At 50.5% G+C, this 22,751-nt stretch overlaps 2 protein-coding genes across 9 annotated transcripts in view; both read right to left on the bottom strand.

The window, feature by feature from the left end:
* Positions 1-243: 243 nt before the first annotated feature.
* Positions 244-5,218, bottom strand: LOC117469724 (FSD1-like protein). 2 transcript variants are annotated; one of them, XM_034114209.1, is made up of 12 exons: positions 5,154-5,218; positions 3,945-4,040; positions 3,722-3,853; positions 3,506-3,607; positions 3,402-3,424; positions 3,067-3,188; positions 2,519-2,839; positions 2,299-2,428; positions 1,442-1,527; positions 1,007-1,261; positions 767-855; positions 244-459 (listed from the first exon to the last, which is right to left on the bottom strand). In XM_034114209.1, the coding sequence occupies exons 1-12, from the start codon at positions 5,166-5,168 to the stop codon at positions 358-360; spliced, it is 1,473 nt and encodes a 490-aa protein (XP_033970100.1). In that variant the 5' UTR covers positions 5,169-5,218; the 3' UTR covers positions 244-357. The 2 variants fall into 2 exon arrangements, with proteins under 2 accessions (XP_033970100.1, XP_033970101.1); XM_034114210.1 differs by lacking the exon at positions 5,154-5,218 and adding an exon at positions 4,391-4,499.
* Positions 5,219-5,836: 618 nt separating this feature from the next.
* The window catches only part of apc (APC regulator of WNT signaling pathway), a 32,633-nt gene continuing 15,718 nt past the window's right edge, over positions 5,837-22,751 (bottom strand). For 6 of the 7 annotated variants that reach the window (XM_034114214.1, XM_034114211.1, XM_034114212.1 and 3 more), the window contains 13 exons: positions 20,767-21,002; positions 20,494-20,602; positions 20,283-20,396; positions 19,456-19,518; positions 19,326-19,370; positions 19,158-19,244; positions 17,469-17,847; positions 17,209-17,304; positions 13,105-13,244; positions 12,904-12,981; positions 12,033-12,149; positions 11,523-11,737; positions 5,837-11,403 (listed from right to left, as the gene is read on the bottom strand). In XM_034114214.1, the coding sequence (XP_033970105.1) occupies positions 6,390-11,403; positions 11,523-11,737; positions 12,033-12,149; positions 12,904-12,981; positions 13,105-13,244; positions 17,209-17,304; positions 17,469-17,847; positions 19,158-19,244; positions 19,326-19,370; positions 19,456-19,518; positions 20,283-20,396; positions 20,494-20,602; positions 20,767-21,002 (6,693 nt within the window). In that variant the 3' untranslated portion in view covers positions 5,837-6,389. The remainder of the gene's footprint in view (positions 11,404-11,522; positions 11,738-12,032; positions 12,150-12,903; positions 12,982-13,104; positions 13,245-17,208; positions 17,305-17,468; positions 17,848-19,157; positions 19,245-19,325; positions 19,371-19,455; positions 19,519-20,282; positions 20,397-20,493; positions 20,603-20,766; positions 21,003-22,751) is intronic. The other variant, XM_034114216.1, reaches the window with a different exon arrangement.

Genomic DNA, 22,751 nt, shown 5'->3' with positions numbered 1-22,751 from the left:
GCTAAAAGACAATAATAGATTTTCAAAATAAAAGCCAGAGGGAAAAGGCCTTGTTTTCTGTTGCTTCTTCAAAATAAGAGCTGAGCTATGACATAAAGTTATAATCCCTTCAAAATAAAGCTTCAGGTCCAGAATTTCATCATCGAACAGGAAATACAAATATATAAATTTTATTAAATAATTTAATTTAAATATTCTTTTTGTTTATATTTGACGAAGACAACAACAACAACAACACGTAAATCTGTAATAATAACATTTACTGTAATAAATTAAACTCATAATTACAAATGTATAAAATAATAAATTAATGATAATCAACAGCAGGGAAATGGAAGCAGCTGATTGGACGAGGATCTACGGCGACAGGTTGCTCAGGCTCTGATTGGTCGAGAGGAAATTACCCATGAAGCTCGGCACCTGCAGGCCCGTCGTCAAGGCGATGCCGCCGCACCAAACCTGCAACGATTTAATACAGTCGGATTATTGTTTAAATAAAGACCTTCAAAATAAAAGTCTGGCATTCAACAAAACGGCAGCGCTTTTTCAAAATAAAAGCTCTAAAACTAAAGCTTCAAATTATGAACTTCAAAATAATTGTTACAAAAAAGAATAATAAAATAAAATCATTATAAAATATTAAAATAATAATAAGATAGTAAAATATTTAAATGATACAAATATCATAAAATATTAAAATAATATCAAGATAATAATAAGATAGTAAAATAATATTAAGATATCAAACACAAGTCTGAGTACTGACGGTGAAGGCGGGGACGAGCGGCTGGCTGAACTTTGTTTTGAAGGAGTGAAGAAGACGAAGACGATCGACGTCGATGAAGATTAAATCTCCTGAAACACAGAGACGTCAACGACTGAATACAAAACTGAAAATATTAACATCATAAATATATAAATATATCGTATAAATAAAGCAGTAGACGGAGAGGCCGTCTGTAAACACAGATTAAAAGTTAGAATAAGAACAGAGCAGAATATCTACCGTTGTCGTAGTCGCAGTAGATTCCGATTCGCTGAGGCAGCGGCCAATCGAGCGCCTTCGCCCGGTTGTTGTGCTTGACAGCGAGCGAGCTCTGCAGCCATTGGCTGGCGTGGAGACACCAGGAACCGGAGCTTTTACCTAATTGGTCGAAGCGTCCCAGGCTGGAGCGATAGGCCACGCCCACACTGAAGGACTTCCAGTCGGCGAGGGGGCGGAGCTCCCAGTAGAGGCCGCCGCCCACCATCTCCTGATCGCCTAGGAGACGGGAGGATGTTTTATTAAACCTTCAAAATAAAGGTCCACTAAACAGGACGGGTTTTCTTTTTCATAAAGATATCAAAATAAAAGCTGGTGAGACTGTTTCTTATTTTATTCTTTATATTTTAAAACCCATATTGTAAAGCATTAGCATTAGCATTGGTTAGCATTCCTCACCCAGCACGGTGTACGACTCTCCGGCGAATCGGTCGCGTGCGCCTCGACTTCCTGCCGTCTTATTGGGCGAGGGCGTGGCGCTCCGGCTGCCGACCAATAAGAACACATCATTTAGTAAAAGATATAAAGAAATATTTAAAACCCTTTAAACTCGTAGAGAGTGAAAGTGAGAAACCAGGAAGTGAAACAGCCAATGAGACGAGTCGAAGCGATGATGAGAAAACGTGAAAAAACTCAAAATATTAATCTAATTGATTTATAATTCTGTAAACAACAAAATACACAACATCTAAATAAATAGAAACAAACAAACAATTAAAATGTTAGTGTTTTAATTTAAGCGACTTTGAGCTTCAGGAAAATCCCATGTATTATTATAATTATAAATCTAAATAAGCTGGATATTAAAATGTAATATGTTATAATATATATATATATATTCACTCTGTTATGAGTTTATTGAAGAGGTTTGTGTTATATGAAACACGTGAACAAAAGGAGCCACAAACAGATCTGAATATTAAATCAGGGTTAGATGATGTCAGCGGTTGCAGTGATGTGATTGGCTGAGTGGAGCAGTGATGTGATTGGCTGAGTGGAGCAGTGATGTGATTGGCTGAGTGGAGCAGTGATGTGATTGGCTGAGTGGAGCAGGAAATGGCGGATGGAGAACGTGATTGGTCAGCGAAGTCGTTTCTACCTGAGCGAGCGGCGGCGACGCGGTACGGAGACTGAAGAGGGACAAAAAGGTCAGCAGCAGAAAGCAAAACCTAAATTAATGACAGTTAAGATGGGGTTCGACCACCTGGGAGGGAAAAGGCAGAAAGGACTACAACTCCCATGATGCTCAGCGGTACCTGCTCTTGTTCTCTTTGCCTCTCAGCCGGGCGTCGTGACCTTTGACCCCCTGCGGCTCCCAGGTCACCGTGTCGCTCTGAACCCTGAGCTCAGCGTGAGCCGACGAGCCGTCAAACACAAAGGCGAACGCTGCGGACATTTAAAATGAATAAGTAATAATATAAAGTTATGCAGAGAATAAATGAAATTAAGCTACGATAAATATTTATATAAAACCACCTGCGGTCAGCACGGCAACCGGCTCGGAGAAGTCGCCGGCGGCCGCTTTGTTCCTCGCTCGAACGCGAACCACCACGAAGCGGGAGTCGAACTTCAGACCTGAGATGGTCGCCTGAGTCTCCTCGATGTCGGGGATTTTTTCCCAGCATGCATCTCCGGCGGCCCTCAGCGAATCCTCTCTGTTCGACTTCCTGTATTCCAGATCGTAGCGTTCGATTCGTCCGTCGTCAGCGTCACCGTCGCCGGCCGGTCGCCAGGCAACCGTGATGTTGTTGTCCCTGGCAACGCAGGAGGGGGCGTCGATCTCCGGAGCTTTGGGGACTGAGAGGGAGATTTTCAAAATAAAATACAGATATTCATCCGGATGACACCGAGCAGGAGACGGTGCACTTTATACATTCATAAAGATTTGGCCGACACACACAAACATTAAAATAAATAATATATTCACTGAAGAAAACAAATTCTGATTCTGACTCTGATATTGATCTGATATTGATCTGATTCTGACTCTGATATTGATCTGATATCGATCTGATATTGATCACCTGGCAGGAAGTGCAGCCTCTGAAGCCCCGCCCTCTCGGCGCTGAAGTCGACTGTGAACTGCGACATTGTCTCCGACGCTGCCGGACGGGTCGCCAGGCGGAACCCCGGGGCCATGGTTACCCTGGCAACGGGGGTTAAACGCTGAGCTTTGATTGGTTTAAAACGTGTTAGTGGTTTTTACTAATTTCATTAAAAGGTAAAATAAAATTAAATTAAAAAAGTGTTGATTAAAAATAAAATAAAACAGAAACAAAGAAAGAGCAAAATAAATAAAATGTTAAAACCTGTCAACATCAAAGTGTTTGTTAACGTATCAAAGGACGGGTTAACGAACCTCTCTTTGATCTGTTTCGCCGCCTGGACAGAAAACACATAAATAACTTTATTATTTGATGTTTGTTTTTAATTGATCTTATTTTTAATGTCCTCCCATCCTACCTTGAGGAACTCTTCTTCGTTGGTGATCGTCAGCGTTTGGTTAGCGAACTCGAGCAGCTCTTCGCCCGAACGTAGGGCGAACTTCCCCTCCGACATCTGCTTCTGAAACACGTTTAATATAATACATTTATACAAATGGTTATTCAGTCAAAGTATTTAAAACAGAGGGAAAATGAATAATAATGAATAATTCCTGATTATAATAAGCGTCTCCACCTGAAGCTCCGCCTCCTTCCTCCGCTTCTCCTCTTTGATGACGTCACGGAGCCCCGCCCCTTTCTCCTCCAGGGCGGAGCTTAGCTCTTCGAGCTCCGCCTCCAGCTCTGACATCACCTTACATGACTCCTCCTGATGGGACAGAACACGTTTTAACTTTAATTCAAAGTAATAAACCATAAGCCCCTCCCCCTTTCTCCCTCTGAGCCAATCAGCTGCTGACCTGCAGGCCCGTCAGCGTGTTGTCGACGGTCTCCAGGAAGGTTTGCAGCTCTTCATTCTTATTGGCTAGCGTGCTGATGATGCGGCACAGAGCTTCCTGTTCAACACACTCAGTATTATAAAGTGGAACAAACTCAGATTCATACTTATCTGTAAGCATTTAAATATATTATAAGATGAAGCTATATATACACTTTAGGAATATTAAAAACTACATAAACTGTTTTTATAACAATTCAAATGTTATTTAATTATATGATCATGTTGTCATAGAGGCTTCATAGAATACTAATACTTAGAGAAAGATGTACAATCTAAATAGTCTATTTGTTGGCAGCTGTTGTTGAACAGGTGCACAGGGTGTGTGTGTGTGTGTGTGTGTGTGTGTGTGTGTGTGTGTGTGTGTGTGTGTGTCACAGGTCGAGTGACTGACAGAGGTCGAGTTACCTGTAGAGTAGCACACCTGATATTAAAACGCACCGACAGCACCACAGCTAGCTGTAGCTGATGCTAATTTTAATCTGAGATCTCATCCAGAGTGAATCACAGGCACAGAGAAGCTAACAGCTAACAGTCTGTACAGAGAGAGATCTCCGTTCATTCCTCTGAGAAGCTGCTCAGTGGCGCATGAAGCTAAGACACCCGGATGTGGGCCGACTGAGCATGCGCAGTGGAGTTTCCCCACACAAAACACACTCGATACTCCTCTATATAGTTATTTCTTTCTGAGGAGGTATATATATTGTTTTTAAATGTAGAAATGTGTATCTTTATTTTATTTAGACAAGATGGACCTTTGTTGATCCCCAGAGGGAGATTCAGGAGCGACAGAGAACAGGCTTCATAATGTTAATACCATTACAAATATAATTATATAAGTAACTTTTAAAACAACCCATCACAAAAAAGTATATATATATATATATATATATCTATCTTTCAATGTAAGTCAAAGGTAGGTCTATTTGGGCCATCATCACGTCACGCTACTTGCAGTACCACCGTTTGGCCACAGCGGCTTCAGCTTCCTGCGGTTTAGGAGCTAACGGCTAACAGCTAACAGCTAATCCTCTGCTCTCTAACCCGCTGAACCCGGAGCAGCTTCACCTGATCAGAGGATCGATGAGTTCACTCACTGACCTTTAACCCTGCTGTCATTAACTCATTAACACATGAACACCTGAACACAGTTACATATCATCCTCCTCACCTTCTGAGAGTCCATCACCTGAGAGGACGCTTTCACAGAGTGACGTCACACATCACAACTTCCGGTGTGGAGTTTCAAAATAAGGGTCTGAAGCTGTCAACAATTCATTTAAACGCTGTGTAAATATATACACCTATATCATGTGTTTAATTCATGCAAATAATAACCCATTATATCAGTATGTAGTGTCTCTACTTTAAAGAGTCCTCTCCTGCTGATGTTCAGGTGTATATCAGTATGTAGTGTCTCTACTTTAAAGAGTCCTCTCCTGCTGATGTTCAGGTGTATATCAGTATGTAGTGTCTCTACTTTAAAGAGTCCTCTCCTGCTGATGTTCAGGTGTATATCAGTATGTAGTGTCTCTACTTTAAAGAGTCCTCTCCTGCTGATGTTCAGGTGTATATCAGTATGTAGTGTCTCTACTTTAAAGAGTCCTCTCCTGCTGATGTTCAGGTGTATATCAGTATGTAGTGTCTCTACTTTAAAGAGTCCTCTCCTGCTGATGTTCAGGTGTATATCAGTATGTAGTGTCTCTACTTTAAAGAGTCCTCTCCTGCTGATGTTCAGGTGTATATCAGTATGTAGTGTCTCTGTTGTGATTGGTCAACGGCTTAGAGATGTCCCGCCCCTTAACCTGTCATGTACAATGTGTAAATAACATCATGTCTTCCACACACACACCGTTTGCAGCTAAAATGTAGATTTTTATTTCATTAAGGTTTCACCAAAGACGTTCTCCTCCAGCACAGACAGTGAGTGACAGCATGAAGAGCACTGAGGAACTCTTTTTGGCAAAAACATTTTTAAATTATGTGCTTCAAAGTTAAAAGGTTTTAAGGTTTTACAGCAATAACTTAATAACAGTGTTATTCAGAGCCACTGAACAGACTCTGACCCCCCCACGCAGCAGGAACCCCCCCAGCTCCTTAGGAATAAATTAGTTTAGGGAGAAACACCTTCAGATCCAGACACACAGGTAATAGCTAGCAGGAACAGCATCATCGATAAGGGGGCGGGGCCATGCAGGGACACAGGCAGGGGGCGGAGCTAAGCGCTACACATGGTTTAGTAGTAGTAGTAGTAGTGGTATAAAAACATAAAAAGTTCATGTAAAGTCATTCATTAAGAAGCTCGACTGACAGGTGGGAGGAGCCAATGAGGCGGGGGGTGAGGGGCGGGGCTTAAATACTTCCTGTACAGTTCACTTCCACCATATCTACACGTTTTAGTCTTTATTCAAACGGACGTCACGATGTACGAGCCGCGCTCCCCCCCCGATCGATCGCCCTCCCCACCTTTAGGTTCCCGCTTCTTGGTGACGGGGGTGGGGATGAGTGAGGGGCGCGTGGGGGGGGTGGTGGTGGAGGAAGAGGAGGAGGAAGAGGAGGTGGTGGTGGTGGTGGGAGGCGTGGGGGGGGGGGCGGAGGAGGTGATGGTGTTGATGATGTCGTTGTTGCTTTTCCTCGGACTCGGGGTGTAATTAAAGGGCGAAACTCGGGCCGCTACAGCGCCGCGAGGCTGGGAGACGCCACGCTGAGGGGGGGTCTGCTGGGGGGGGGTCTGATGCTGAGGGGGGGTCTGTTGTTGTTGATGGGGGGTCTGTTGCAGCGACGGTTGCGAGGGCGGTTGCTGTTTGTCGTCCAGACTCTCGCAGCTGCGCCGCAGGTTGAGGTTGGAGCACGAGGACGAGGTGGAGGACGGGATCTTTGAGGAGGAGGAGGCGGGGCTTATGACGGAGGAGGAAGGGGCGGGGCTTATGATTGGGGGGCCGTTAGGGGAGCGGGGGTTGTTGACGGGACAATCTTCCAATCGCACCCAAACGTCTTCCGCTCGGTCGCTGAAGCCCCGCCCCTCTCCCCCACTCTTCGCCCTCCTCCACGTGCCCTTCCTGTCCTCTTGGCCCCGCCCCTCCTGCCCCTCCTGACTCCTCCCCTTCTCGCTGGACTCTGATGATGCTGACAGGACGGAGGAGGAGCTTCCCGTTCTCTTCCAGGTTCCGACGCGGGGCAGCGAGGTCGAGTGTTTCCCGCCGCCGCTAGCCCCGCCTCCTCCTCCTCCCCCCCCGCTGCTGCTACTCTCCCGCTTCCAGGTGCCGGTGCGGCTGAAGCGTGATGATGATGTCACTTCCTGTGGGCGTGCGGGGCTCTCGTGGCTCCTCTCGGGGCTGGAGGCGGTCTCTCCGTCCTCCATCTTCCTCTTCAGCGTGGGGCTCGGAGCCTCTTTGATGAAAGTCGACTGTCTGACGAGCGCCGGCGGCTTCTCAGACTCCGCCTTCGCTTTCTTCGCTGCCGTCGATCCTCCGACTCGAGACGCCGACTCGCTCCTCGGGATGCCGCCGCTCCTCACCGCCGATCCGCTCTTATTGGTCGTTCTGGACGCTGAAGATGATGAAGACGAAGCACTTCCTGGAGAGGCGGTGCGCGGCGGAAGCAGTTTCCCTCCCTTCTGATTGGCTGAGGAGGAGCGTGAGGGGGTGGAGTCTCGAGAGGAGCCTCGCTCGGGGTCGCTCCCTGGGGGTTTGGCAGCGGGCGCCGCTCGGGGTTGGCTCCGCCCCCTGGCCTCCACCTGAGGTTGGCTCCGCCCCCTGGCCTCCACCTGAGGTTGGCTCCGCCCCCTGGCCTCCACCTGAGGTTGGCTCCGCCCCCTGGCCTCCACACGAGGCTTCCCGGTGATCAGACTCTTGTAAACCTTCTTCCCTCCGCGCAGCGCCTTCGCCTCCTCTTCCTCTTCCTCCTGCTCCTTCTTCTTCTTGGCTTCCAGAGTGCTGCGCTCGCCAGGCTTCAGGATCCGCCCCCCTCGCTTCCCCCCCTCCTCCTTCTCTCCCTCCTCTGCGCTCTGATTGGACGGCGGCGGCAGGCGGAATGGTGATCCAACAGACTTGAGTGACAGCACAGAGTCGGAGTCGGAGGACGGCTGGCGGGACAGCGGCGCGGCGGCGGCGGCGTTCAGGCTGCTGACGATCGAGTTCGCTCCTTCCTGGATCGCCTTCCAATCAAAAGACTCCGAGTCCGGGGAGGCGGGGCTCCGCGGCCCGTCCGAAGGCTCCTCTTCGGCTAATATCCCGTCGTCGTCGTCTTCTTCTTCTTCTTCATCTTCTTCTTCTTCTTTAGGGAGAGACGGCGGCGCGGCGGAACCCTTCTTCTTCTTCTTGGGCATGGCGCTGCTGATGCACTCCTGCAGGAGGTCGTCCTCGGAGTCGATGCTCAGAGACGAGAGAGACGAGTTCCTGGAGAAGCAGACGGGCGTGTCCTCCACGTGGAACGCTCTGGGGGTGTAGCCGCTCGCTGGGGGGCGGGGCTTCTGCTCTTCCTGCAGGGGGGGCGACGTCCTGCCGGCTGTTCCTCCCTCCTGCTGCTCCGGAGGGGGGGGGGCAGCGAACTCCTTGTTGTTGTTCTCCTGGTCGATGTCGCTCAGCGAGCTCAGAGACGAGTTCCTGGAGAAGCAGACGGGCGTGTCCTCGATGCAGAACTTTTGCCGATCGTCCGGCAGGTTGGCGGCGGGTTTTGTTCGGGGAACGACGGCCGCCGTCTGCTGCTTCCTCTTCCTGCCGTCTTCCTCCTTCACTCGCTTCTCTTCGTCCTTCTCGCCGCCTTCGTCTTCGTCGAAGTCGAGCGAGCTGAGTGAGTCGTTGCGTGAGAAGCAGCACGGCGTGCCTTCGATGGGAGTGTAGTGGTGCGGCGAGTCGAAGGTGAAGCCCGGCTTCGCTTTGGCTGCTGTTGCCGCGGAGATGCTGTATGGCGCCCGCGGGGGCATCGGCTTCACCGGAGACGTCGGTTTCCTCTTCTGCTGCTGCGTGCCGAGTAGAGGCGGGGCCGGGGGGGGAAGGGGCGGAGCCTGCAGAGGGGGCGGAGCCTGTATCTCGCCAGGCGCCGCACGGACCGGCTTCCTGGGTCTCGCTTTAGGCATGGCGGCACTGATGCACTCCGCCAAGATGTCGTCACCGTTGTCGCCCTCAGAAGGCCCCGCCCCCCTAAGCCCCGCCCCCCTGCTCTGATTGGAGGGCTGAGCCGCGGGTGCTGCCTCCTCATTGGGCGGCGAGTCGATGGTAAGGTCGCTCAGCGAGGTGGCGGTGGAGAAATTGAGCGGCGTTCCCTCCACGCAGTAAATCCTCGGCACCTCTTCCGATGGACCGTCCTTCCTCTGCTGTGATTGGCTGCGGCCCTGCGGGGGGAGGAGCTTGTAGACAGGAAGCTGGCTGGGTTTCCGTGGCGCCGGCTGCTGTTGCTGCTGTTGTTGTTGTTGTTTCTTTGGTTTCCGTGACGACTTGGGCATGGCCCTCTTGATGCAGGCCTCCAGGATCTCGATGTCGTCGTCGTCGTCCGACTCGTCCAGTTGTCCTTCCTCCTCCTCCCTCTCCTCCCTCTCTTTCCTCTCTTTCCTCTCCTTCCTCTCCTTCATCTCCTCGCTCGCCTCCTCCTCTTCCTCCTTCCTCATCTCCGCCATGATGTAAGGCTCGTCCACACTGAGCGCGCTCAGACTGGACGCTCGGCTGAATCCGTGCGGCGTGCTTTCGGTGGCGAAGTGCAGCATGACGTCGGCGCTGCTCTCCTCCTCCTGCTTCTTCTTCTCCTGTTTGCTGCTGGGCGGCGGCGGCGTCTTGGCGCGGCTCGGAGGCATCGTCTGCCCCGGGCTGTCGGGCAGATCGCTGGGACTCACCACGCCGCTCGGCATGCCGCTGCACGGCTCGCTGCTGCGCACCGACGAGGCGATGGAGGAGGTGGAGAAGCTGTCCAGAGAGCTGACGGAGGTGCAGCGGCTGAACATCAGCGGCGTCTCCTGAGCGTACGGCGGCTCGGGGGGGCTCTTCGGCGTCCGGGCGCCGGATGATGTCACGTGATGATGATGATGGTGGCTGCGTCGCCCCCTAGAGGCGGCGGCGGCGGCGGCAGCAGCAGCGGCGGCGCTGGAGGTCTGACTCTGCGCCTCCTTCTGCTGACGCTGCTGCTCCTCCTTCTCGCTCACAGGAAGCGTGGGGTAGTCGCTGCCCCCCCCCCTCCTCTTCCTCCCATCCTCCTCCTCTTCCTCCGATGACAGCGAGGACAGCGAGGAGCCCCTAGAGAAGCAGATGGGCGTGTCCTCCACGCAGTACGTCTGCGGTGCCTCCTGGCTGCCTTTGGGCGGCGGGCGCTTGGTCGGCGGCGGGGGGCGGAGCTTGTTAGCGGAGGATGGCGGGGGAGGGGGTGCTGAGGGGGGGGCGCTCTCCTCAGGTTTGAACAGAGGTTTGCGGGTCACGTCGGCGCCATACTTCAGGCTGTAGTCGATCGGCTGCTCCGGTGCCGCCTCGCCGCTGTAGTTTGATGTTGCCGTGGCGACATAGCGCTGCGGCGGAGCGGACGCCATGCGGTTCCCTTTGGGGGCCGGGTCACCGCGGCGCCGCAGCCGGGCGTCCAGCGGCTCGTCCTCCTCGCTCTCTGCGGCGCCGCGGTGACTCGGGCTCTGACGCCCAGAGTTCAGCTGCTCGTCAGAGTACTTCAGGCTGTAGTTGATGGGCGTGTCCAGCTCGCCGCCGTCGTCGTCCGCCATGTGGTTGGCGCTGCGGATCTTGTGCGCCAGGTCGGCCGGGTACTTCCTGTAGACGCAGCACTTGTTGCCTCCGTTCTCGTCCGAGGAGTAGAACGGCTCGGTGGACGGTTTGGTTTTGCCGCGGTTTCCGTACCCGTCTGCGCTCGTGACGCTGTTGAGGCTGTCGCTGGACGCCCGGACGCTGGGCGGGAACACGGGCCGGGCGAACGGCTCCTCGCTCGTCCGCTTCGACCCGTCGGCGCTCTTCGGGCTGGACAGAACGGGCGTGTTGGTGTAAGAGCGTGTCGGGCCGCCCCCCCCCGCGGCGCCGCTGCAGCCCCGCCCCTTCCTGTGCGCTGCCTTCGGGCTCAGGTTGTCGATGTTGTCGAAGGTCTCTGAGAGCTGCTGGGCGTCCAGCTCCTCGAACAGAGCCTTCTGCTTCCTGGCGTGCAGCGAGGGGGCGCCGGCGCCCGGCGACACCACGCTGGCGTCTTTGTACCTCGCCGGCCGGTTGGCCATCAGGTTGCGCAGAGCGGCGGCGCTGCCCATGGCGATCATCTTGTGGCGCGAGTGGATGAGGTTGCGCAACATGCCCACGGCGCCCAGCTCCCACAATGCCTCCTGGTCCTTGGCGTCTCGAGCCGAAAGATTCCAGAGCGTTCCGCAGGCGTTGGAGACGATGGTGAGGCTGTGAGACTTCAGGTGCTGCAGCAGCGTGGGCAGGCAGCCGTGATCTCGCAGGATCTGCCTGCAACACACAGGGAGAAGAATCCATCAGCCTTCAGAGGCTCACTACAGGACAGTGTTTACAGTCCACAGGTCATTACAGGGGTCTACAGGGGTCTACAGGTGTTTCCAGGAGTTTACCTGTGCGCCTCGTTGGTGGCGATGAGGCTGGACACGTTCCTCAGGATGCCTCCTCCGCTCTCGATGATAGCGAGCGTGTTGGTGTGGCTGCGGTGCGTCAGCGTTCCCACCAGAAAGCCCAGAGCCCCGTCCACTGAGCAGATATCAGCTTTGTTCTCTGTGCAGTGAGCCGAGAGGTTCCACAGAGCAGAGAGGACAGACTTCAGGGTGGACTCCTAAAGGACGAGAGGACACATTTAGAGACAGAGAGACTAGGACAGAGAGACGAGGACACAGAGACAGAGAGACAGAGAGACGAGGACAGAGACATTTAGAGACGAGGACACAGAGACAGAGAGACGAGGACAGAGACATTTAGAGACGAGGACACAGAGACACAGAGACAGAGAGACGAGGACAGAGACATTTAGAGACGAGGACACAGAGACACAGAGACAGAGAGACGAGGACAGAGACATTTAGAGACGACACAGACAAAGAGACATGAGGACAGAAGTGCTGTCTTCTCACCTTCTGGACCTCCAGGGCGCAGCCGGTCAGAGCTCGCACGCTGCCGACCTCTCTCAGAGTTTTCTTGCTGTTCACGTCGGCGCGCCACGACAAGTTCCTCAGGACGCTGGCTATCACCTGAGACAGGAAGTACTACCGTCAACAAGAGACAGGTACAGGTACTGCCGTCAACAAGAGACAGGTACAGGTACTGCCGTCAACAAGAGACAGGTACAGGTACTGCCGTCAACAAGAGACAGGTACAGGTACTGCCGTCAACAAGAGACAGGTACAGGTACTACCGTCAACAAGAGACAGGTACAGGTACTGCCGTCAACAAGAGACAGGTACAGGTACTGCCGTCAACAAGAGACAGGTACAGGTACTGCCGTCAACAAAGGACAGCCGAGACACGTGGAGAAACGTATTTACTGTACAATATATTTCCAAACTCTTTGATTAGTTTTGGGCTTTTCCACTTTGATTTCCGTCGATTGATAAATGTCAGGAATATATTTTTTTTAAATTTTATGCTCAAACTTTTCGCGGTATTTAAAATGGTTTGAGCTTTTATCATTTCTGATCAAACTGATTTCCACTTTTGAGTTTGTTGGGAGATCTGTTTTTATTTGTTCGCACTGAAACCTTTTCTTTTGGATGAGATCAAAGATTATTTGGGATTCTGACTTTCATTCTTTTTTCAACAACATTTAAAAAAATCTGATAAAACAAATAATCTGATTCTCATGAGGTCCTTAATCCCCGTGATATTCCAGGACTGTTAAGTCTCATTTATATATTTCAAGATTATTTTGCTGCTTCCACGAATTTAAAACGTGATACAGAGATGAATACATTATTTTAAAAGTCAGTAAGAGGTGGAGGAGGTTACCTGCTGCAGGTCTTCACTGTCGGACTTCAGCTGGGCCACCATCGCCCTCATGCAGCCCTTCATGGAGCACAGCGTGGCCTGATGGGAAACACAGAGTCAGAGGTGTGAGTGTGAGTGTGAGTGTGAGTGTGAGTGTGAGTGTGAGTGTGAGTGTGTGTGTGTGTGAAACATGAAGAGAGGCGTGTGTGTGTTTCTTCTCACCTTGTTGGCCACGTCTCCAAAGGTGAGGTTGGTGAGGCCCATGCCGGCGTAGCGTCGCAGTGTCACGCTGTAGTGATCGCTGCTCAGACCGAACATCTCACAGTCCACCTGCAGCAGCTCAGCCACCGCCTGTAGACCACCTGCAGGGCACAGGTAGAGAGAACACCAGACAGTCAGAGAGAACACAGGACAGTCAAAGAGAACACCAGACAGTCAGAGAGAACACAGGACAGTCAGAGAGAACACCAGACAGTCAGAGAGAACACAGGACAGTCAGAGAGAACACAGGACAGTCAGAGAGAACACCAGACAGTCAGAGAGAACACAGGACAGTCAGAGAGAACACAGGACAGTCAGAGAGAACACAGGACAGTCAGAGAGAACACAGGACAGTCAGAGAGAACAGTCAGAGAGAACACAGGACAGTCAGAGAGAACACAGGACAGTCAGAGAGAACACCAGACAGTCAGAGAGAACACAGGACAGTCAGAGAGAACACAGGACAGTCAGAGAGAACACAGGACAGTCAGAGAGAACACAGGACAGTCAGAGAGAACACAGGACAGTCAGAGAGAACACCAGACAGTCAGAGAGAACACAGGACAGTCAGAGAGAACACAGGACAGTCAGAGAGAACACCAGACAGTTAGAGAGAACACAGGACAGTCAGAGAGAACACCAGACAGTCAGAGAGAACACAGGACAGTCAGAGAGAACACAGGACAGTCAGAGAGAACACAGGACAGTCAGCACAGGACAGTCAGAGAGAACACCAGACAGTCAGAGAGAACACAGGACAGTCAGAGAGAACACAGGACAGTCAGAGAGAACACAGGACAGTCAGAGAGAACACAGGACAGTCAGAGAGAACACAGGACAGTCAGAGAGAACACAGGACAGTCAGAGAGAACACAGGACAGTCAGAGAGAACACCAGACAGTCAGAGAGAACACAGGACAGTCAGAGAGAACACCAGACAGTCAGAGAGAACACAGGACAGTCAGAGAGAACACCAGACAGTCAGAGAGAACACAGGACAGTCAGAGAGAACACAGGACAGTCAGAGAGAACACAGGACAGTCAGAGAGAACACAGGACAGTCAGAGAGAACACAGGACAGTCAGAGAGAACACAGGACAGTCAGAGAGAACACAGGACAGTCAGAGAGAACACCAGACAGTCAGAGAGAACACCAGACAGTCAGAGAGAACAGTCAGAGAGAACACAGGACAGTCAGAGAGAACACCAGACAGTCAGAGAGAACACAGGACAGTCAGAGAGAACACAGGACAGTCAGAGAGAACACAGGACAGTTAGAGAGAACACAGGACAGTCAGAGAGAACACCAGACAGTCAGAGAGAACACAGGACAGTCAGAGAGAACACAGGACAGTCAGAGAGAACACCAGACAGTCAGAGAGAACACAGGACAGAGAACACAGGACAGTCAGAGAGAACACCAGACAGTTAGAGAGAACACAGGACAGTCAGAGAGAACACCAGACAGTCAGAGAGAACACAGGACAGTCAGAGAGAACACAGGACAGTCAGAGAGAACACAGGACAGTCAGAGAGAACACCAGACAGTCAGAGAGAACACAGGACAGTCAGAGAGAACACCAGACAGTCAGAGAGAACACCAGACAGTCAGAGAGAACACAGGACAGTCAGAGAGAACACAGGACAGTCAGAGAGAACACAGGACAGTCAGAGAAAACACAGGACAGTCAGAGAGAACACAGGACAGTCAGAGAGAACACCAGACAGTCAGAGAGAACACAGGACAGTCAGAGAGAACACAGGACAGTCAGAGAGAACACAGGACAGTCAGAGAGAACACAGGACAGTCAGAGAGAACACAGGACAGTCAGAGAGAACACAGGACAGTCAGAGAGAACACCAGACAGTCAGAGAGAACACAGGACAGTCAGAGAGAACACCAGACAGTCAGAGAGAACACAGGACAGTCAGAGAGAACACCAGACAGTCAGAGAGAACACAGGACAGTCAGAGAGAACACAGGACAGTCAGAGAGAACACAGGACAGTCAGAGAGAACACAGGACAGTCAGAGAGAACACAGGACAGTCAGAGAGAACACAGGACAGTCAGAGAGAACACAGGACAGTCAGAGAGAACACCAGACAGTCAGAGAGAACACCAGACAGTCAGAGAGAACAGTCAGAGAGAACACAGGACAGTCAGAGAGAACACCAGACAGTCAGAGAGAACACAGGACAGTCAGAGAGAACACAGGACAGTCAGAGAGAACACAGGACAGTTAGAGAGAACACAGGACAGTCAGAGAGAACACCAGACAGTCAGAGAGAACACAGGACAGTCAGAGAGAACACAGGACAGTCAGAGAGAACACCAGACAGTCAGAGAGAACACAGGACAGAGAACACAGGACAGTCAGAGAGAACACCAGACAGTTAGAGAGAACACAGGACAGTCAGAGAGAACACCAGACAGTCAGAGAGAACACAGGACAGTCAGAGAGAACACAGGACAGTCAGAGAGAACACCAGACAGTCAGAGAGAACACAGGACAGTCAGAGAGAACACAGGACAGTCAGAGAGAACACAGGACAGTCAGAGAGAACACCAGACAGTTAGAGAGAACACAGGACAGTCAGAGAGAACACAGGACAGTCAGAGAGAACACAGGACAGTCAGAGAGAACACAGGACAGTCAGAGAGAACAGTCAGAGAGAACACAGGACAGTCAGAGAGAACACTAGACAGTTAGAGAGAACACAGGACAGTCAGAGAGAACAGTCAGAGAGAACACAGGACAGTCAGAGAGAACAGTCAGAGAGAACACCAGACAGTCAGAGAGAACAGTCAGAGAGAACACAGGACAGTCAGAGAGAACAGTCAGAGAGAACACAGGACAGTCAGAGAGAACACCAGACAGTTAGAGAGAACACAGGACAGTCAGAGAGAACACAGGACAGTCAGAGAGAACACCAGACAGTCAGAGAGAACACAGGACAGTCAGAGAGAACACCAGACAGTCAGAGAGAACACAGGACAGTCAGAGAGAACACAGGACAGTCAGAGAGAACACAGGACAGTCAGAGAGAACACAGGACAGTCAGAGAGAACACAGGACAGTCAGAGAGAACACCAGACAGTCAGAGAGAACACAGGACAGTCAGAGAGAACACAGGACAGTCAGAGAGAACACAGGACAGTCAGAGAGAACACCAGACAGTCAGAGAGAACACAGGACAGTCAGAGAGAACACAGGACAGTCAGAGAGAACACAGGACAGTCAGAGAGAACACAGGACAGTCAGAGAGAACACAGGACAGTCAGAGAGAACACAGGACAGTCAGAGAGAACACAGGACAGTCAGAGAGAACACAGGACAGTCAGAGAGAACACAGGACAGTCAGAGAGAACACAGGACAGTCAGAGAGAACACAGGACAGTCAGAGAGAACACAGGACAGTCAGAGAGAACACAGGACAGTCAGAGAGAACACCAGGACAGTCAGAGAGAACACAGGACAGTCAGAGAGAACACAGGACAGTCAGAGAGAACACAGGACAGTCAGAGAGAACACAGGACAGTCAGAGAGAACACAGGACAGTCAGAGAGAACACAGGACAGTCAGAGAGAACACAGGACAGTCAGAGAGAACACAGGACAGTCAGAGAGAACACAGGACAGTCAGAGAGAAACACAGGACAGTCAGAGAGAACACAGGACAGTCAGAGAGAACACAGGACAGTCAGAGAGAACACAGGACAGTCAGAGAGAACACCGGACAGTCAGAGAGAACACCAGACAGTCAGAGAGAACACAGGACAGTCAGAGAGAACACAGGACAGTCAGAGAGAACACCAGACAGTCAGAGAGAACACAGGACAGTCAGAGAGAACACAGGACAGTCAGAGAGAACACAGGACAGTCAGAGAGAACACCAGACAGTCAGAGAGAACACCAGACAGTCAGAGAGAACACAGGACAGTCAGAGAGAACACAGGACAGTCAGAGAGAACACAGGACAGTCAGAGAGAACACAGGACAGTCAGAGAGAACGCTGAGTCAGGATAAACAGGAAACAGGAAACAGCTGAGTCACTAAGTCTCACCCAGCTCGTTCATGGCGTGCCGATGCTCCTCGTCGAAGGAAAGCTTCATCAGGACGCAGACAGCCGGACAGATCTGATGCTCCACTGGAGACGGCACTGAACACAGCACACAGCGTTATATATTATATTACATTCAGAACATTATACCGTTTCTATATAATCACATATCATTTAACATTAGGATTATATGTTTCTGATCGTGTGACGTGCATGCTGCCTGTGTGTGCCTCTGATTGGCCGGTGTGTGTGACATCACTCACTGGGGTTGTCCTCCTGGTCCACGCCCCTCTCGTGGTTCTCCTGCCAGCTCCAGCACTCCTCGCAGTAATGCCTCACTTGTTCCAGCAGGTGGAGCACTCTGATCTCGCGCCGGCCTCTCTTATCGTCCGGTTGGCTGTGCACGATGTTGTGCAGCGCCGCAGACGCCCTCGCCCTCGCCTCCTTGCTGCCGCGGGAGTTCCCCAGCAGCAGGGAGTCCTTGTCGTTGCCGTGCAGCAGCTGGATGAGCAGCGGCAGGCAGCCCGACTGACGCATTGCGATGCACGAGTCCTGAGAGGACGACATGGCCAGCAGCGTGCGCGACATGTCGTCCTTATCGTGAGTCCCCAGCATGGACAGCAGGCTGTACACCATCTCCACCTGCAGGGGACGACACTGTTCATAACACTATACACCATCTCTACCTGCAGGGGACGACACTGTTCATAACACTATACACCATCTCCACCTGCAGGGGGCGACACTGTTCATAACACTATACACCATCTCCACCTGCAGGGGGCGACACTGTTCATAACACTATACACCATCTCCACCTGCAGGGGACGACACTGTTCATAACACTATACACCATCTCTACCTGCAGGGGACGACACTGTTCATAACACTATACACCATCTCCACCTGCAGGGGACGACACTGTTCATAACACTATACACCATCTCTACCTGCAGGGGACGACACTGTTCATAACACTATACACCATCTCCACCTGCAGGGGGCGACACTGTTCATAACACTGTACACCATCTCTACCTGCAGGGGGCGACACTGTTCATAACACTATACACCATCTCTACCTGCAGGGGGCGACACTGTTCATAACACTATACACCATCTCCACCTGCAGGGGGCGACACTGTTCATAACACTATACACCATCTCTACCTGCAGGGGGCGACACTGTTCATAACACTATACACCATCTCCACCTGCAGGGGGCGACACTGTTCATAACACTATACACCATCTCCACCTGCAGGGGGCGACACTGTTCATAACACTATACACCATCTCCACCTGCAGGGGGCGACACTGTTCATAACACTATACACCATCTCCACCTGCAGGGGGCGACACTGTTCATAACACTATACACCATCTCCACCTGCAGGGGGCGACACTGTTCATAACACTATACACAATCTCCACCTGCAGGGGGCGACACTGTTCATAACACTATACACAATCTCCACCTGCAGGGGGCGACACTGTTCATAACACTATACACCATCTCCACCTGCAGGGGGCGACACTGTTCATAACACTATACACCATCTCCACCTGCAGGGGGCGACACTGTTCATAACACTATACACCATCTCCACCTGCAGGGGGCGACACTGTTCATAACACTATACACCATCTCTACCTGCAGGGGGCGACACTGTTCATAACACTATACACCATCTCCACCTGCAGGGGGCGACACTGTTCATAACACTATACACCATCTCTACCTGCAGGGGGCGACACTGTTCATAACACTATACACCATCTCTACCTGCAGGGGGCGACACTGTTCATAACACTATACACCATCTCTACCTGCAGGGGGCGACACTGTTCATAACACTATCCACCATCTCTACCTTTACAGTGGGCCTAATGTTTAACAGCTCTGGTTGCTGATTGGTCGTTAAGGAGGTAAAGTGGGCGGGGTTACTCGCCTTGGTTCCCAGGTGGCTGGTGATTCGTCGAGGCACGGAGTAGCTCGCCTCATTGGCCGGCTCGTGCTCCAATCGGCTGCTGGAGCTCTGCAGGAGGAAACATCAGATCACTTTTGTAATGTGAACAGAAGAAGAAGAGGAAGAGGAAACAGGAAACAGGAAGCTCACCTGAGCGCCAGGTAAGTCGCTGCTGTCGCTCTGACTTTCATCCCCCTGCAGAGAGAAGAGGAAATCAATCAGACATCAATAAAGAAGCTAAAACAGGTATTGATATGTGTCTCCAGGTGTTTGAGTTTACCTGCAGACGAGCTCCCAGGCGCAGGATGTCCTTCTCGATCTGCTGGACGCGAGAGACACGAGCCTGAAGAGAGAGACACTGTTTCATCACCTGCTGAACACCTACCTGTCCTCATCAGAGCTCACCTGCTGAACACCTACCTGTCCTCATCAGAGCTCACCTGCTGAACACCTACCTGTCCTCATCAGAGCTCACCTGCTGAACACCTACCTGTCCTCATCAGAGCTCACCTGCTGAACACCTACCTGTCCTCATCAGAGCTCACCTGCTGAACACCTACCTGTCCTCATCAGAGCTCACCTGCTGAACACCTACCTGGTTAGGGTTAGTTTACCTGAGCTCTCTATGTATCTTAACAACAGGTGAGTTTACCTGAGCTCTCTATGTATCTTAACAACAGGTGAGTTTACCTGAGCTCTCCTCTCTATGTATCTTAACAACAGATGAGTACCTGAGGCCTGTACTACGAAGCCGGATGTTCTCTTAGCTAACTTCAGGGAGAACTCTGGGTTTCCGGTCCTACGACGCTGGTTCTCTTCTTAGCGGGCTGGATCTCCATGGTAACTGATGCTGAGCGGCTAACCAGAGGCCTGTACTACGAATCTAGTTCAACATATCCTGGATATGTTTTGAGTTATCCGGTTGACTAAATCCAAAACCAACCCGCTCTCGATAAACGGTCCTACGACGCTGGTTATCAAGTGTATCGCTCAAGCCAGCCGTGTCCTATCTAGTTAGGTGCGCGTTCACATGAAAGGGGTGGTATTTGGAGCGATCGACCAATCACAAACATGGAGAACAGGTGTCTTAGAGACAGGTGAGTTTACCTGAGCTCTCCTCTCCATCTCCTGACAGGATCCCAGCTGCTCTTCCATCGCTGAGCGGATCTGACGAGCCTCGAACTCCAGCTGACGGCGACTCATGTCCGTCTGCAGGGTGAACTAACACACACACACACACACTGTTATTTATAGAGTGTGTGTGTGTGTGTGTGTGTGTGTGTGTGTGTGTGTGTGTGCGTGCGTGTGTGCCCCTCACGTTCTCGGTGAGCGGCAGGCTGTCGATCCTCTTGGTCAGATTCTGCAGCTGAGCGTAGTACCAGTCCTTCTCTTTCTCCTCCTTCTCCAGCTCAGCCAATAGGAGAGCTCTGTCAGGGGTTGGCAGCCAATCACATAGCAGGAAACAGAGGAGCCAATCAGAGACACAAATTCTATCTCGTAGTTTATCAACAACTGTAATACGTGTAATGAGTGTGTGTAATGAGTGTGTGTGTGTACGTGTGTGTGTGTGTGTGTGTGTGTGTGTGTGTACCTCTCCTTCTCCAGGTCCTCCAGGCAGCGCTCCTGTTCTCTCCCCGCTGAAGGAGCTCCTCTCCTGGGCAGAGCGCTGCCTCCTGCCCCCCCGGAGGCTCCAGGAGGCTTCGCTCGGGGTTTAAACCCTGATGAGTCCAGGCTCATCTCCTTCAGCCTCTCGATGAGCTCCAGCTGGGAGCCAGATGCCTCGCCCGACTCTTCTTCTATGGTGCCCTGCAGCTGCTTCAGCACTTCCTGTTGAGGCCACAAAATAAAAGCCTTTAGTTTTCATCTGAGCAGAGAGACTGTTAGAGAGAGAGACATTTTAAACACTATTACAGGAAACCTATTCATCACAAACAGAAACTGAGGCCGTTTCTCAATCTCGAGTACGCTTGCTTGGTAGCACATGTCTTCTGAGTGTCTTGCTTCAGAAGCGAGGCAAGAATACTTCCTGGCATTCGGAAAACAAAGAGTGGAACAGGCTAGCAAGTGTGCAGGTGTGCGTCATATGAGAGGCCCCGCCTCTTACATCTTCCGCCACAGATTTGGGGAAATTGGTCCATGCGCAAAGCATTGTGGGGATTTTAAGGACGCGAAGTCTACACATGTGCAGCCTCGAAATTTCCTCCAAACCAAGGACGCGGCCTCGGTGGAATTCCAAGTATGCTGGAGATTGGAACAGTCCTTCGGCGGCACTCGATGACGTAGCATCCTTGGCTTGGAAGCCAATATCCTCGCGATTGAGAAACGGCCCCTGCATCTCTCCTCAGATTTTCAGAATAAAACAAACAGAAACACTGCGTCCCTGTAGTCAGATTTTCAGAATAAAACATATTAACCACAAACACTGCGTCTCTATGGTCAGATTTTCAGAATAAAACATATTAAACAGAAACACTGCGTCTCTATGGTCAGATTTTCAGAATAAAACATATTAAACAGAAACACTGCGTCTCTATGGTCAGATTTTCAGAATAAAACATATTAACCACAAACAGAAACACTGCGTCTCTATGGTCAGATTTTCAGAATAAAACATATTAAACAGAAACACTGCGTCTCTATGGTCAGATTTTCAGAATAAAACATTAACCACAAACAGAAACACTGCGTCTCTACGGTCAGATTTTCAGAATAAAACATATCAAACAGAAACACTGCGTATCTACGGTCACATTTTCAGAATAAAACATATTAAACAGAAACACTGCGTCTCTATGGTCAGATTTTCAGAATAAAACATATTAAACAGAAACACTGCGTCTCTATGGTCAGATTTTCAGAATAAAACATATTAACCACAAACAGAAACACTGCGTCTCTATGGTCAGATTTTCAGAATAAAACATATTAACCACAAACAGAAACACTGCGTCTCTATGGTCAGATTTTCAGAATAAAACAAACAGAAACACTGCGTCTCTATGGTCAGATTTTCAGAATAAAACATATTAACCACAAACAGAAACACTGCGTCTCTATGGTCAGATTTTCAGAATAAAACATATCAAACAGAAACACTGCGTCTCTACGGTCAGATTTTCAGAATAAAACAAACAGAAACACTGCGTCTCTATGGTCAGATTTTCAGAATAAAACATATTAAACAGAAACACTGCGTCTCTATGGTCAGATTTTCAGAATAAAACATATTAACCACAAACAGAAACACTGCGTCTCTATGGTCAGATTTTCAGAATAAAACATATTAACCACAAACAGAAACACTGCGTCTCTATGGTCAGATTTTCAGAATAAAACATATTAACCACAAACAGAAACACTGCGTCTCTATGGTCAGATTTTCAGAATAAAACATATTAACCACAAACAGAAACACTGCGTCTCTACGGTCAGATTTTCAGAATAAAACAAACAGAAACACTGCGTCTCTATGGTCAGATTTTCAGAATAAAACATATCAAACAGAAACACTGCGTCTCTACGGTCACATTTTCAGAATAAAACATATTAAACAGAAACACTGCGTCTCTATGGTCA

This window comes from Trematomus bernacchii, unplaced genomic scaffold (assembly GCF_902827165.1).
Source record: "Trematomus bernacchii unplaced genomic scaffold, fTreBer1.1, whole genome shotgun sequence".
NCBI classification, from domain to species: domain Eukaryota; kingdom Metazoa; phylum Chordata; class Actinopteri; order Perciformes; family Nototheniidae; genus Trematomus; species Trematomus bernacchii.
This window is presented reverse-complemented; position numbering and strand designations above follow the sequence as displayed.